General features: G+C 40.9%; 1 protein-coding gene across 1 annotated transcript; it reads left to right on the top strand.

Annotated features, from left to right (window-relative positions):
• Window positions 1-376: 376 nt before the first annotated feature.
• LOC133614009 (olfactory receptor 10J4-like) lies at window positions 377-1,324 on the top strand. The gene has a single exon (XM_061971938.1). The coding sequence runs from the start codon at window positions 389-391 to the stop codon at window positions 1,322-1,324; it is 936 nt and encodes a 311-aa protein (XP_061827922.1). The 5' UTR covers window positions 377-388.
• The last annotated feature ends 14,758 nt before the right edge of the window (window positions 1,325-16,082 follow it).

Below are 16,082 nucleotides of genomic sequence, written 5' to 3'. Positions count from 1 at the left end.
TAGATCCCCACGACTTGATCAATTGAAAAGTAGCTCGCCTGCAGAAAAAGTGTGAGCACCCCTGATCTACATCTACTATATGATTTGCCTGAGAAGTTGGACAGGCCAAAAAAATAAAAAAGTCTTGGGAGGGTTACGAAGTAAAAGAGGAGAACGCCTCCTCAACTTGGAGGCCAATCGCAGGCCGTCTTCATCCTGCCGGTCATCCTTATCAGGTGGACGACTTCTTAGTCTTCTCAGCATTGACTGCTCACAAGCAGTTCCGTCAACATCCCCCTGAAGACATTGTTGACATGACAGCATCTTTAGATGGAGGACTTGATCAGACCCCAGGAGGGCCAACAATTCTCCTCGCCCACTTGACTTGACTATTTTTCTGTTTGGTGTCATGGATGCTGAATTGAATGGAACTTTTATACATCTCGGTGGCTTTGTAGAGATGGTCAAGTATCGATATCTGTACTTTGTGGTCTTGTTGACAGTATACATCCTCATCCTCTGCACTAACTGCACCATTATATGTCTCATCTGGACCCACAGGAACCTTCATCAACCTATGTACATTTTCATCGCAGCTCTGTCGCTCAACTCTGTGATCTTTAGCACTGTTCTCTACCCCAAACTTTTCATTGACGTCTTATCTCCCAAACAGATCGTCGTTCATTCCGCTTGCATGTTTCAATATTTCCTCTATTATTCTTCCGGCCTTTCAGACTTCCTGCTGTTGTCAGCCATGTCTTACGACAGGTTCGTGTCGATCTGCAAACCTCTGCAGTATCCAACTGTCATGGGGAGGAGAACCGTCGTCGTCCTCTTGACTTTGGCCTGGTTTCTGCCCGCATGTGAGGTCGCCGTGGCAACCGTGTTGAATTCCAAACAAAAACTCTGCGACTTCACAACAACGGGCATTTTTTGTAACAACACAATTCTTCAGCTTCACTGTGTAAAGTCAACATTTCTCACCTTCTATGGTTTGTTCATCATGATCAATCTTGTTGTTGCTCCTGTCATCTTCATCCTTTTCACATACGTAAAGATATTTATAGTAACTTATCACAGGTGCGTAAAAGTCCGGAAAAAAGCAGCAGAGACATGTTCACCTCACCTGATGGTTTTGTTCAGCTTCTCTTGTTTAAGTCTATTTGACGTCATCATCGCCCGACTGGAGTCGGATCTTCCAAGCATTGTCCGTTTAATAATGGCTTTACAAATACTTGTGTATAATCCTCTTTTCAATCCCATCATTTATGGAGTGAAAATGAAAGAAATCTGGAAACACATCAGGAAATTGTTTTATCGACTGGTGAAGCAGGGCCGTCACTAGCTTTTAAGGACAGGGGGGGGGGCTTAGCGCACGAGCACAAAACTTCACAAACGGCTAACAAAGACTTAGAAATGATTCATTGTTATTATTATTATTATTTCAGGGGGTTTATTTTTACCTCACCTGATGGTTTTGTTCAGCTTCTCTTGTTTAAGTCTATTTGACGTCATCATCGCCCGACTGGAGTCGGATCTTCCAAGCATTGTCCGTTTAATAATGGCTTTACAAATACTTGTGTATAATCCTCTTTTCAATCCCATCATTTATGGAGTGAAAATGAAAGAAATCTGGAAACACATCAGGAAATTGTTTTATCAACTGGTGAAGCAGGGCCGTCACTAGCTTTTAAGGACAGGGGGGGGGCTTAGCGCACGAGCACAAAACTTCACAAACGGCTAACAAAGACTTAGAAATGATTCATTGTTATTATTATTATTACCGTATTTTCCGCACTATAAGGCGCACCGGATTATTAGCCGCACCTTCAATGAATTACATATTTCATAACTTTGTCCACCAATAAGCCGCCCCGGATTATAAGCCGCGCCTACGCTGCGCTAAAGGGAATGTCAAAAAAACAGTCAGATAGTTCAGTCAAACTTTAATAATATATTGAAAACCAGCGTTCTAACAACTCTGTCCCAAAATGTACGCAAATGTGCAATCACAAACATAGTAAAATTCAAAATGGTGTAGAGCAATAGCAACATAATGTTGCTCGAACGTTAATGTCACAACACACAAAATAAACATAGCGCTCACCTTCTGAAGTTATTCTTCATTCGTAAATCCTTCGAATTCTTCGTCTTCGGTGTCCGAATTGAAAAGTTGCGCAAGCGTGGTATCCAAAATGGCCGGTTCCGTCTCGTCGAAGTCATCGGAGTCAGTGTCGCTGTTGTCCAGTAGTTCTGTGAATCCTGCCTTCCGGAAAGCTCGGACCACAGTTGTGACCGAAATATCTGCCCAGGCATTTACGATCCACTGGCAAATGTTGGCGTATGTCGTCCGGCGCTGTCTGCCCGTCTTAGTGAAGGTGTGTTCGCCTTCGGAGCTGCGTGAAAAAAGCCACCCGGCCTCTTCGCGTAAACTTCCCTTAACCACTCGCTCATCTTTTCTTCATCCATCCATCCCTTCGAGTTAGCTTTTATGATGACGCCGGCTGGAAAGGTCTCTTTTGGCAAGGTCTTCCTTTTGAATATCACCATGGGTGGAAGTTAGCATGGCAAGCTAGAACCACAGTGAAGGATGACTTCTCATTCCCTGTGGTGCGAATATTCACCGTACGTGCTCCCGTTCCACAGTGCGGTTCACAGGAATATCAGTTGCTGTGAAATACGGTAGTAATCCGTGTGCGGATGGAGAGATTGCGTCTTTTTATGAACCGGATCCTTGTCGCTTAGTAGGAGCCATTTTGTGGTCTTTACAGATGTAAACAGGAAATGAAACGTACGGTGATATCCGCGCGTTTTTTCTTCTTCTTCCGGGGGCGGGCGGTAGCTTACAGTAGAAGAAGAAGCGCTTCCTGTTCTATGGGGGCGGGTACTTACCTTGGCGGTTGCTTGCGTAGAAGAAGAAGCGCTTCCTGTTCTACCGGGAAAAAAGATGGCGGCTGTTTACCGAAGTTGCGAGATCGAAACTTTATGAAAATGAATCGTAATAAAGCGCACCGGGTTATAAGGCGCACTGTTAGCTTTTGAGAAAATTTGTGGTTTTTAGGTGCGCCTTATAGTGCGGAAAATACGGTATTACTATTTCAGGGGGTTTATTTTCAATCTGTGTTGAGTACAACAACAAACATGGTGACATTTTGTTGACAGCATCAACAAGAAACAATGACTTGCATGATCCTTCAAGATACACTGAAACACAATGAAAGTCATGGCATTAGCCTCTATGTTACATAGAGGCTAATGCCACCACTTTAGCTCACGATACAATAATTGTTTGTTCCCAAATATTTTGAAGTTGCGCAGATTACATTTTGGGCACATATGTGTCTAAAATGGTTGTAAATTCAAGATCTGGAAATATTACTTAATTACTTGAATTAAAGTAATATCTGGATTGGGATAATTTGGCTTATATATAATATATTTATATATGTATATATTATGGCAAGTCGTTAAGGAAATTAAATATATATGGAAGTCTGAATAGAAATGAGAAAGGTTTATATTTACTGTAAATAAGAAAGACTTAGAGTCCGTCTGCTGATCTGAAAAAGAGCCAAAGCTGTCAAAGAGCTGAGGGATCATCTTCAAATTTCAATGCTGAAACAAATAATGCAAACAATAAAATGTAACTTCCAGGGCTTGAGATCAACATAGTCCTGTCGTCCTGGGGACGGTAAAAACAAAAAGCACGGGACGAAATGAAATGCTCCCCGGGACGATGGCTTTTAACCATTGTTTTTCTTTTTATGTATGTATTCATTTTACATTTTATATTCAATGTCTTGGTTTTTCCTCCCTCCTGAAAATCCTATGAAATGTTTAACAAGCCATCCTATAATAATACAAAAGCTATTAATGTAACGATACAATAAAACAAATATATTTAATGATGGGTTTTTTTCATTATTTTAAAAATAGGCTAATGTATATTACTTTATATAGATTCTACAAGAAACACAAAACTTAAAAAACTAAATTATTTACAATTGCAGGCACAAGGTTTCTTGCAGCTTCACTCATTGTAAAGGAAGACGGAAGTCCACGCAGGAGAAAAATGACTACAAAGATGGTGTCTGGGTTTTTCTTATATATATATATATATATATATATATATATATATATATATATATATATATATATATATATATATATATATATATATATATATATGCACCATGACAGCAACCACCCACCCACCACCACAAAAAGAATACCTACCGGAATCAATAAAAGGCTATCGATGCTGTCATCTAGCAAAGCTGAATTTGACCAAGCAACCCCCCCGTACCAAAAAGCCCTTGATGAAAGCGGATACAATGTCACCCTCACCTATGAACCCACGCCAGGAAACCAGCCAAAAAAGAACAGAAAACGAAACGACATCATCTGGTACAACCCCCATACAGCAAAAACGTCTCAACTAACATTGGACACAAATTCCTCAATCTGATTGACAAACACTTTCCCAAAGACAACACCCTAAGAAAAGTATTCAACAAGAACAACATTAAATTGAGTTACAGCTGCATGAACAATATACGACAAATCATCTCAAACCACAACAAAACAATTGCAAATGAGCCGTCGGCCCCCAGACAGAGCGACTCCAAAACCAACAAAGACTGTAACTGTCGAAAGAAACCTGATTGCCCTCTCAACGGGGGGTGCTTACAAGCATCAGTTGTCTACCAATCTAAGGTAATACGCAAGGACATTAACACATCCGACACATATGTAGGATTAACCGAGGGTGAATTCAAAACCAGATGGAACAACCACAAGGCTTCTTTCAGGAACAAAAAACCTGCGAAATACCACAGAACTCAGCAAACACATTTGGGACCTCAAAGACAATAATGTTGAATATTCAATAACATGGCAAATTCTTGCATCCAGCACACCTTACAATAGTGGTAATAAAAGATGCAACCTATGCTTGAAAGAGAAACTGTTTATTATCTACCGTCCAGACCTGTCATCCCTCAACAAGCGCAGCGAAATTGTAACAACATGCCGCCATAGACGGAAACACCTCCTAGGTAACACATGAACCAATCACCACGCCCCTAGGCCAGCCTGTACCCACCCACTCTGTGCCCTATATAAACCATGGTATGCGAATGCTCCCATTAAAATCTCCTGACGATTGAGGGTACCCCCCTCATGAAACAGGCCTGTAGAGATGAAATAGTCTTGTGATTTTTTTTCCCCACACATACATATATATATATATATATATATATATATATATATATATATATATATATATATATATATATATATATATATATATATATATCTATATATATATATATATATATATATATACATATATATATATATATATATATATATATATATATATATATATATATATATACACACATATATATATATACATACACACATATATATATATATATATATATATATATATATATATATATATATATATATATATATATATATATATATATATATATATATATACAGTTGTGCTCATAAGTTGACATACCCTGGGAGAATTGATGATTTCTTGGCCATTCTTCAGAGAATATGAATGATAACACTAAAACCTTTCTTCCACTCATGCTTAATGGTTGTGTGAAGCTATTTATTGGCAAACAACAGTGTTTATTCTTTGTAAATCAAAATGACAAAAGAAAGTACCCAAATGACCCTGATCAAAAGTTGACATACCCCAGTGACTTTGATCTGATAACATGCACAAAAGTTGACACAAACAGGTTTGAATGGCTAATCAAGGTTCCAATCCTCACCTGTGACATGTTTGTTTGTAATGAATGTGTGTGTATAAAAGGTCAGTGAGTTTCTGGGCTTCTGACAGACCATTGCATCTTTCATCCAGTGCTGCACACATGTTTCTGGATTCTGAGTCATGGGGAAGGCAAAAGATCTGCGAGAAAAGGTAATTGAACTGCATAAAACAGGAAAGGGGTATAAAAAGATATTCAAGGAATTGAGAATGCCAATCAGCAGTGTTCAAACGCTGATTAAGAAGTGGAAAATGAGGGATTCAGGTAGACCTGCCTTATTGTTTTTTTTTTAATTGCCTTGTGTAAGAATTGTGTTTTTAAATAAACGTGCCCTTGCCTTGCCTATAATCTCATATTTCCTCCATTAAATTGACCTATAAGCGGAAGAAGATGGATGGATGGATGGATATTGCTTAAACTTCACAGTTTATTATTATAGTTCTTCTTTCTTATCCTGCCCCTGAAAAATAGGAGACAAAGCGGCCAACGAACCCCCACATATGTTATACCCTAGGCAAGGACTCGTTCGCGCCGATGGGAGTACTCTACATTGGGAACATTTCGTGTTACCATGGCAACGCTATTCACGAATTTAAAAAATAAAAATGGGCCAATTGAATGGGTACATCCATTTTAATGGACGATTGCTCTGAGACAAACTACAAAAAGGCAAGATTAGATGTTAGCATGCTAACATTGAAATGCAAGCTTTTTGAGCAAATTTTGCAACCATTTCTCATATAACTTGGTACATGACATCTGTTAACTGTTAGCATGCTTGCAAACTAACTTAAGCATGCTAACTTGTTCATCTAATTTTACACTTGTTTTCTGTATTCCCTTACGGCCGTGTTACTTGAAATGTGAGACATGCTAACTGTTAGCATGCCGTCCTTAGCACACATGCTAAATGTTAGCATTTTAATGTATGCATGCTAACGTTTTAGGTTAGCTCTGTAGCCAGATGAACCGGCCAACAAATATGAGGGGTCGTTAGGGACATTATTCCGAATTTCCTCTTACACACACTACTGAAATGCTCTCACATAAACAACTAAAATGTTTTTCTCTCACACACACTACTGAAGCACTCTTATACACACTACTGAAACACTCTTATACACACTACTGAAACACTCTTATACACACTACTGAAATGCTCTTATACACACTACTGAAATGCCATCCATCCATCCATTTTCTACCGCAATGCTCTCACATAAACAACGGAAATGTTTTTCTCTCACACACTACTGAAACACTCTTATACACACTACTGAAATGCTCTCACATAAACAACTGACATCTTTTTCTTTCTCACACACAGACTACTGAAACACTCTTATACACACTACTGAAATGCTCTCACGTAAACAACTGAAATCTTTTTCTCTCACACACACACTACTGAAACACTATTATACACACTACTGAAATGCCATCCATCCATCCATTTTCTACCGCAATGCTCTCACATAAACAACGGAAATATTTTTATCTCACTCACACTACTGAAACACTCTTATACACACTACTGAAATGCTCTCACATAAACAACTGACATCTTTTTCTCTCTCACACACAGACTACTGAAACACTCTTATACACACTACTGAAATGCTCTCACGTAAACAACTGAAATCTTTTTCTCACACACACACTACTGAAACACTATTATACACACTACTGAAATGCCATCCATCCATCCATTTTCTACCGCAATGCTCTCACATAAACAACGGAAATATTTGTATCTCACTCACACTACTGAAACACTCTTATACACACTACTGAAACACTATTATACACACTACTGAAACACTCTTATACACACTACTGAAACACTCTTATACACACTACTGAAACACTATTATACACACTACTAAAATGCTCTCACGTAAACAACTGAAATATTTTTCTCACACACTACTGAAACACTCTTATACACACAACTGAACTGCTCTCAGATAAACAACTGAAATGTTTTTCTCACACACACACACACTACTGAAACACTCTTATACACACTACTGAAACACTCTTATACACTACTGAAACACTATTATACACACTACTGAAACACTCTTATACACCCTACTGAAACACTCTTATACACTACTGAAACACTATTATACACACAACTGAAACACTATTATACAAACAACTGAACTGCTCTCACATAAACAACTGAAATCTTTTTCTCACACACACACACTACTGAAACACTATTATACACATTACTGAAATGCTCTCACATAAACAACTAAAATGTTTTTCTCTCACACACACTACTGAAACACTCTCATAAACACTACTGAATTTTTTGTCTCGCACGCACACACACACACCTGGAATTATTTTTCCCTAGTATGTATAAACGGATTGTTTAATCCCACCAAATGTAAGGCAACGTGGCATTGTAGTGAGCTAAGCAGTTAGCCTTAGTGTGCCTCCACTACAAACAAGTTAGCAACTAGTGTTTCCGCGGCTTCTAAGAGTCTGACATCTATTGCAAACTTGCCGTTTGTCTCGGAGGAAGCGGAAAAAGTAAACTGTCGAATCAGCTAGTAATGTTTGCAGCGTTGTTGCTATGGTAACGTGTCGACATGTGAGTCAAGTCGTGGTACGTCAGTAGCTAATAAAATTCTAATTATCCTTATCTCGTCGATAGAAAAGCGCTAAATAAATCTAATCCATTATTTAGCGCTTTTCTATCGACTAGATAAGGGGTCCCCAAATTACGGCCTGCGGGCCAGTTACGGCCCGCCAGCGTCCAAAATCCGGCCCGCGGGAATTTTTTCTTAAATTATTATTTTAAATCTGTCTTTTCTAAACCATTTTTTGGTGTCCCCTAGCCGCTAAAGCAAATCATATTGTCTAAAAATGCATTTTCTCGTATGACTTATATTGTCTTAGCTGTTTTCATGTGGTCTGATTGTTACATTCTTATTTCAGAGTCACCACAAAGCTGCATGAAAAAGGGTAGTTTGAATGTGTATATAAATATATATATATATATATATATATATATATATATATATATATATATATATATATATATATATATATATATATATATATATATATATATATATATATATACATACATATATAAATATAAACATATATATACATATACATACACATATATATATATATATATATATATATATATATATATATATATATATATATATATATATATATATATATATATATATATATATATATATATATATATATATATATAAAATATTTGTAGCTGAGATAGGCTCCAGCACCCCCCGTGACCCCAAAGGGAATAAGCGGTAGAAAATGGATGGATGGATGGATATATATATATATATATACATACATATATATATATATATATATATATACATATATATATATATATATATATATGGTCTCTTGTGTGTAGTGCTGCCACCTGCTGGTCTTTAGTGTGTAGTACTGCCACCTGTTGGTCTCTAGTGTGTAGTGCTGCCACCTGCTGGTCTTTAGTGTGTAGTGCTGCCAACTGCTGGTCTCTAGTGTGTAGTGCTGCCACCTGCTGGTCTCTAGTGTGTAGTGCTGCCACCTGCTGATCTTTAGTGTGTGTAGTGCTGCCACCTGCTGGTCTCTAGTGTGTAGTGCTGCCACCTGCTGGTCTTTAGTGTGTAGTGCTGCCACCTGCTGGTCTTTAGTGTGTAGTGCTGCCACCTGCTGGTCTCTAGTGTGTAGTGCTGCCACCTGCTGGTCTTTAGTGTGTAGTGCTGCCACCTGCTGGTCTCTAGTGTGTAGTGCTGCCACCTGCTGGTCTTTAGTGTGTAGTGCTGCCACCTGCTGGTCTTTAGTGTGTAGTGCTGCCACCTGCTGGTCTTTAATGTGTAGTGCTGCCACCTGCTGGTCTCTAGTGTGTAGTGCTGCCACCTGCTGGTCTCTAGTGTGTAGTGCTGCCACCTGCTGGTCTTTAGTGTGTAGTGCTGCCACCTGCTGGTCTTTAGTGTGTAGTACTGCCACCTGCTGGTCTCTAGTGTGTAGTGCTGCCACCTGCTGGTCTTTAGTGTGTAGTGCTGCCACCTGCTGGTCTCTTGTGTGTAGTGCTGCCACCTGCTGGTCTCTTGTATGTAGTGATGCCACCTGCTGGTCTTTAGTGTGTAGTGCTGCCATCTGCTGGTCTCTAGTGTGTAGTGCTGCCACCTGCTGGTCTTTAGTGTGTAGTGCTGCCACCTGCTGGTCTCTAGTGTGTAGTGCTGCCACCTGCTGGTCTTTAGTGTGTAGTGCTGCCACCTGCTGGTCTCTAGTGTGTAGTGCTGCCACCTGCTGGTCTCTAGTGTGTAGTGCTGCCCCCTGCTGGTCTTCAGTGTGTAGTGCTGCCACCTGCTGGTCTCTTGTGTGTAGTGCTGCCACCTGCTGGTCTCTTGTGTGTAGTGCTGCCACCTGCTGGTCTCTAGTGTGTAGTGCTGCCACCTGCTGGTCTTTAGTGTGTAGTGCTGCCACCTGCTGGTCTCTAGTGTGTAGTGCCTCCCCTGCTGGTCTTTACTGTGTAGTGCTGCCACCTGCTGGTCTCTTGTGTGTAGTGCTGCCACCTGCTGGTCTCTAGTGTGTAGTGCTGCCACCTGCTGGGCTTTAGCGTGTAGTGCTGCCACCTGCTGGTCTTTAGTGTGTAGTGCTGCCACCTGCTGGTCTTTAGTGTGTAGTGCTGCCACCTGCTGGTCTTTAGTGTGTAGTGCTGCCACCTGCTGGTCTTTAGTGTGTAGTGCTGCCACCTGCTGGTATCTTGTGTGTAGTGCTGCCACCTGCTGGTCTTTAGTGTGTAGTGCTGCCACCTGCTGGTCTTTAGTGTGTAGTGCTGCCACCTGCTGGTCTTTAGTGTGTAGTGCTGCCACCTGCTGGTCTTTAGTGTGTAGTGCTGCCACCTGCTGGTCTCTAGTGTGTAGTGCTGCCACCTGCTGGTCTTTAGTGTGTAGTGCTGCCACCTGCTGGTCTCTTGTGTGTAGTGCTGCCCCCTGCTGGTCTCTAGTGTGTAGTGCTGCCACCTGCTGGTCTTTAGTGTGTAGTGCTGCCACCTGCTGGTCTTTAGTGTGTAGTGCTGCCACCTGCTGGTCTCTAGTGTGTAGTGCTGCCACCTTCTGGTCTTTAGTGTGTAGTGCTGCCACCTGCTGGTCTCTTGTGTGTAGTGATGCCACCTGCTGGTCTCTTGTGTGTAGTGCTGCCACCTGCTGGTCTTTAGTGTGTAGTGCTTCCACCTGCTGGTCTTTAGTGTGTAGTGCTGCCAACTGCTGGTCTCTAGTGTGTAGTGCTGCCACCTGCTGGTCTCTAGTGTGTAGTGCTGCCACCTGCTGGTCTCTAGTGTGTAGTGCTGCCACCTGCTGGTCTTTAGTGTGTAGTGCTGCCCCATGCTGGTCTTTAGTGTGTAGTGCTGCCACCTGCTGGTCTCTTATGTGCAGTGCTGCCACCTGCTGGTCTTTAGTGTGTAGTGCTGCCACCTGCTGGTCTCTAGTGTGTAGTGCTGCCACCTGCTGGTCTTTAGTGTGTAGTGCTGCCACCTGCTGGTCTCTAGTGTGTAGTGCTGCCACCTGCTGGTCTCTAGTGTGTAGTGCTGCCACCTGCTGGTCTCTAGTGTGTAGTGCTTCCACCTGCTGGTCTTTAGTGTGTAGTGCTGCCAACTGCTGGTCTCTAGTGTGTAGTGCTGCCAACTGCTGGTCTCTAGTGTGTAGTGCTGCCACCTGCTGGTCTCTAGTGTGTAGTGCTGCCACCTGCTGATCTTTAGTGTGTAGTGCTGCCACCTGCTGGTCTCTAGTGTGTAGTGCTGCCACCTGCTGGTCTTTAGTGTGTAGTGCTGCCACCTGCTGGTCTTTAGTGTGTAGTGCTGCCACCTGCTGGTCTCTAGTGTGTAGTGCTGCCACCTGCTGGTCTTTAGTGTGTAGTGTTGCCACCTGCTGGTCTCTAGTGTGTAGTGAAGCCACCTGCTGGTCTTTAGTGTGTAGTGCTGCCACCTGCTGGTCTTTAGTGTGTAGTGCTGCCACCTGCTGGTCTTTAGTGTGTAGTGCTGCCACCTGCTGGTCTCTAGTGTGTAGTGCTGCCACCTGCTGGTCTCTAGTGTGTAGTGCTGCCACCTGCTGGTCTCTAGTGTGTAGTGCTGCCACCTGCTGGTCTCTAGTGTGTAGTGCTGCCACCTGCTGGTCTCTTGTGTGTAGTGCGGCCACCTGCTGGTCTCTTGTGTGTAGTGCTGCCACCTGCTCGTCTCTAGTGTGTAGTGCTGCCACCTGCTGGTCTCTAGTGTGTAGTGCTGCCCCATGCTGGTCTTTAGTGTGTAGTGCTGCCACCTGCTGGTCTTTAGTGTGTAGTGCTGCCACCTGCTGGTCTTTAGTGTGTAGTGCTGCCACCTGCTGGTCTTTAGTGTGTAGTGCTGCCACCTGCTGGTCTCTAGTGTGTAGTGCTGCCACCTGCTGGTCTCGTGTGTGTAGTGCTGCCACCTGCTGGTCTTTAGTGTGTAGTGCTTCCACCTGCTGGTCTTTAGTGTGTAGTGCTGCCAACTGCTGGTCTTTAGTGTGTAGTGCTGCCACCTGCTGGTCTTTAGTGTGTAGTGCTGCCACCTGCTGGTCTCTAGTGTGTAGTGCTGCCACCTGCTGGTCTCTAGTGTGTAGTGCTGCCACCTGCTGGTCTCTAGTGTGTAGTGCTGCCACCTGCTGGTCTTTAGTGTGTAGTGCTGCCACCTGCTGGTCTCTTGTGTGTAGTGCTGCCACCTGCTGGTCTCTAGTGTGTAGTGCTGCCACCTGCTGGTCTTTAGTGTGTAGTGCTGCCACCTGCTGGTCTTTAGTGTGTAGTGCTGCCACCTGCTGGTCTCTTATGTGCAGTGCTGCCACCTGCTGGTCTCTTGTGTGTAGTGCTGCCACCTGCTGGTCTCTTGTGTGTAGTGCTGCCCCATGCTGGTCTCTAGTGTGTAGTGCTGCCCCATGCTGGTCTTTAGTGTGTAGTGCTGCCACCTGCTGGTCTCTTATGTGCAGTGCTGCCACCTGCTGGTCTCTTGTGTGTAGTGCTGCCACCTGCTGGTCTCTTGTGTGTAGTGCTGCCACCTGCTGGTCTCTTGTGTGTAGTGCTGCCACCTGCTGGTCTCTTGTGTGTAGTGCTGCCACCTGCTCGTCTTTAGTGTGTAGTGCTGCCACTTGCTGGTCTCCTGGACCAAAAGGTCATCAAATCTCAGCAACAAGCTGTAATATCTTACTGAGATCATTTAGGACCAAAACCCTTAAAACAAGTAAAACACTCTAACATAAAATCTGCTTAGTGAGAAGAATTATCTTATCAGACAGAAAATAAGCAAATATCACCCTTATTTGAAAAATGTCATCTTACTTACATTTCACTTTCTGCAGTGTGGGTTTGTGTTTTGGTTGCCAGGTGGTGCTGATTAGTTTCACCTGCCTCTGATTAGTGTTCGGGTGGCTCACCTGCTCCCGGGCGCTAATCAGAGAGCTACTTATTCCTGTTTTTTTCACCACACTCAGGCCGGCTGTCTTCTGTCATGTCGGGGGCTTTCTGCTCCGCCGCTCCCAGTTTGTGGAACGCTCTCCCTGACCACCTGAGGGCACCACGGACTGTGGATGCTTTTAAAAAAGGCTTAAAACCCCTTCTTTTTTAAAAAAAAAACATTTTTTTAGATATATGCATACTAGTAGTGATGGGTTGATGAGGCGTCATGAAGCGTTTCGACACATTGCAAAACTGTATTGATACTGTGTCGATACTGTGTCACTAAATACTGACATCTGCTGGACATTAAAAATCCCTACAGGCAACCTATGGACCGACTCAACTGACACTGATTTGATGCCCTAGTACAGGCCTGGGTCACCAACCTTTTTGAAACCAAAAACTACTTCTTGGGTACTGATTAATGCGAAGGGCTACCAGTTTGATACACACTTAAATAAATAAATATATTGTCATTTGTAAGTTACACGTAATTGTGATTTAAACAAGAATAGCTAAATAAATAAATGTATATATATAAAAAAAATGGGTATTTCTGTCTGTCATTCCGTCGTACATTTTTTTTTTCCTTTTACGGAAGGTTTTTTGTAGAGAATAAATGATGAAAAAAACACTTAATTGAACGGTTTAAAAGAGGAGAAAATACGAAAAAATTTAAAATAAAATTTTGAAACATAGTTTATCTTCAATTTCGACTCTTTATAATTCAAAATTCAACCAACAAAAAGAAGAGAAAAACTAGCTTATTTGAATCTTTTTGAAAAAAATTAAAAAAAATAATTTATGGAACATCATTAGTCATTTTTCCCGATTAAGATACATTTTAGAATTTTGATGACATGTTTTAAATTGGTTAAAATCCAATCTGCACTTTGTTAGAATATTTAACAAATTGGACCAAGCTATATTTCTAACAAAGACGAATCAGTATTTCTTCTAGATTTTCCAGAACAAAAATTTTAAAAGAAATTCAAATTACTTTGAAATAAGATTTAAATTTGATTCTACAGATTTTCTAGATTTGCCAGAATAATTTTTTTGAATTTTAATCATAGTAAGTTTGAAGAAATATTTCACAAATATTCTTCGTCGAAAAAACAGAAGCTAAAATATTTATTATTCTTTACAATAATTAAAAAAAAAAAATACTTGAACATTGATTTAAATTGTCAGGAAAGAAGAGGAAGAAATTTAAAAGGTAAAAAGGTATATTTGTTTAAAAATCCTAAAAATCATTTTTAAGGTTGTATTTTTTTCCTCTAAAATTGTATTTCTAAAAGTAATAAGAAGCAAAATAAAAAAATAAATGAATTTATTTCAACAAGTGAAGACCCATCCATCCATCCATTTTCTACCGCTTATTCCAAGTGAAGACCAAGTCTTTCAAATATTTTCTTGGATTTTCAAATTCTATTTGAGTTTTGTCTCTTTTAGAATTAAAAATGTCGAGCAAAGCGAGACCAGCTTGCTAGTAAATAAATACAATTTAAAAAAATAGAGGCAGCTCACTGGTAAGTGCTGCTCTTTGAGCTATTTTTAGAACAGGCCAGCGGGCGACTGATCTGGTCCTTACGGGCTACCTGGTGACCGCGGGCACCGCGTTGGTGACCCCTGCCCTAGTATATACAATAATATAAACCAAGTCATTTAGGATTATTTCATATCTTCATTTAAATAAAAATATATTTGTATCTTTTTTAGATACAGTCAATAAATAATGTGAACATGTATCATAACATGGAAATCTAAGAGAACGTGTGTCATGTCTGTATTATCATGTTTTGTTTTAAGTCATGTTTTGTTTAGTTTCCGTCTTTCACTCCCTTGTCTGGTCACCATAGCAACCATTAGTTTTCACCTGTCACGTCACGCACCTGTTTCACGTCTTGAGTCACGCACCTGTTTTCGTTAATCATGTCTGTAGTATTTAAGTTCAGTGTTTTTCAGTTTGTTTTCTGACGACCTCGCACCCCATACCGCACCCCATATATGCTTCTGCACACTCCTCTATGATCCTGCTTCATGTCCCTTGTCACAGTAAGTTTTTGTTTATCAAGCCACAGTTAATGTTTTTGTTTAAGTGTTCATAGTTTATTCTCCGCCACTGTGCGCGCTTTCATTTATTCCTTTTTTTGATATATTAAATAAATCATGTACCTCCATTCCCGTCTCGCCCGTGCCAACTTTCCGTTGCTTCCCGGAAAAGCACACACCCAGGACCAAGTCTTGACAACGTGTTGTGGATGATTGTGGACTGGGAATTTTTTTAATTACATTTTTTTACACATTTTTATTAAAAATAAATAAATACAAGTTTTTCCGACGTATTACATTTTAGACGATTTCTCTTCTTAGTTATTATTTCTCCGGCTGTAGAAAAGAGCCGCTCACAGGGCACAGAGGAGGCGACACAGTTGGCGTATCGGTCACGTGACCAAAACAGCTCAAGATCGGTCACGTGACTTTCTAAAAGCGGTACGCGCACCGACTCAGGGTTTTGCTCTATGAGCTCGACGCATGCGCCGATGCATCGGTGTTGCCGGACCCATCACTACATACTAGTTTTAGCTATTTTGCTGTTCTAGTTTTTATTTGTATTTCTTTTTTATATTTTTTTTATTTTTTTATTTTTTTAATACACTGTAGAACTCTGAGGTTTTTTACTCAATGTAAAGTGCTTTTTACAAATAAAATATATTAATATTAATATTGTTCATCATCTTCATCTGGCATCTGTCTGTCTCGAGAGACAATAGAGTTTTGCGCACAAATGTCAATTCATGTCATGTGCAACGCCTGTTGTGACTATATAAGCCAATTCTTGACAGG

Source organism: Nerophis lumbriciformis, linkage group LG13, assembly GCF_033978685.3.
Source record: "Nerophis lumbriciformis linkage group LG13, RoL_Nlum_v2.1, whole genome shotgun sequence".
Classification (NCBI taxonomy): Eukaryota; Metazoa; Chordata; class Actinopteri; order Syngnathiformes; family Syngnathidae; genus Nerophis; species Nerophis lumbriciformis.
This window is presented reverse-complemented; position numbering and strand designations above follow the sequence as displayed.

Bases quoted from the DNA above. Each gene is read 5' to 3' on its own strand.
- LOC133614009 (XM_061971938.1), top strand. From the start codon at position 389: ATGGATGCTGAATTGAATGGAACTTTTATACATCTCGGTGGCTTTGTA.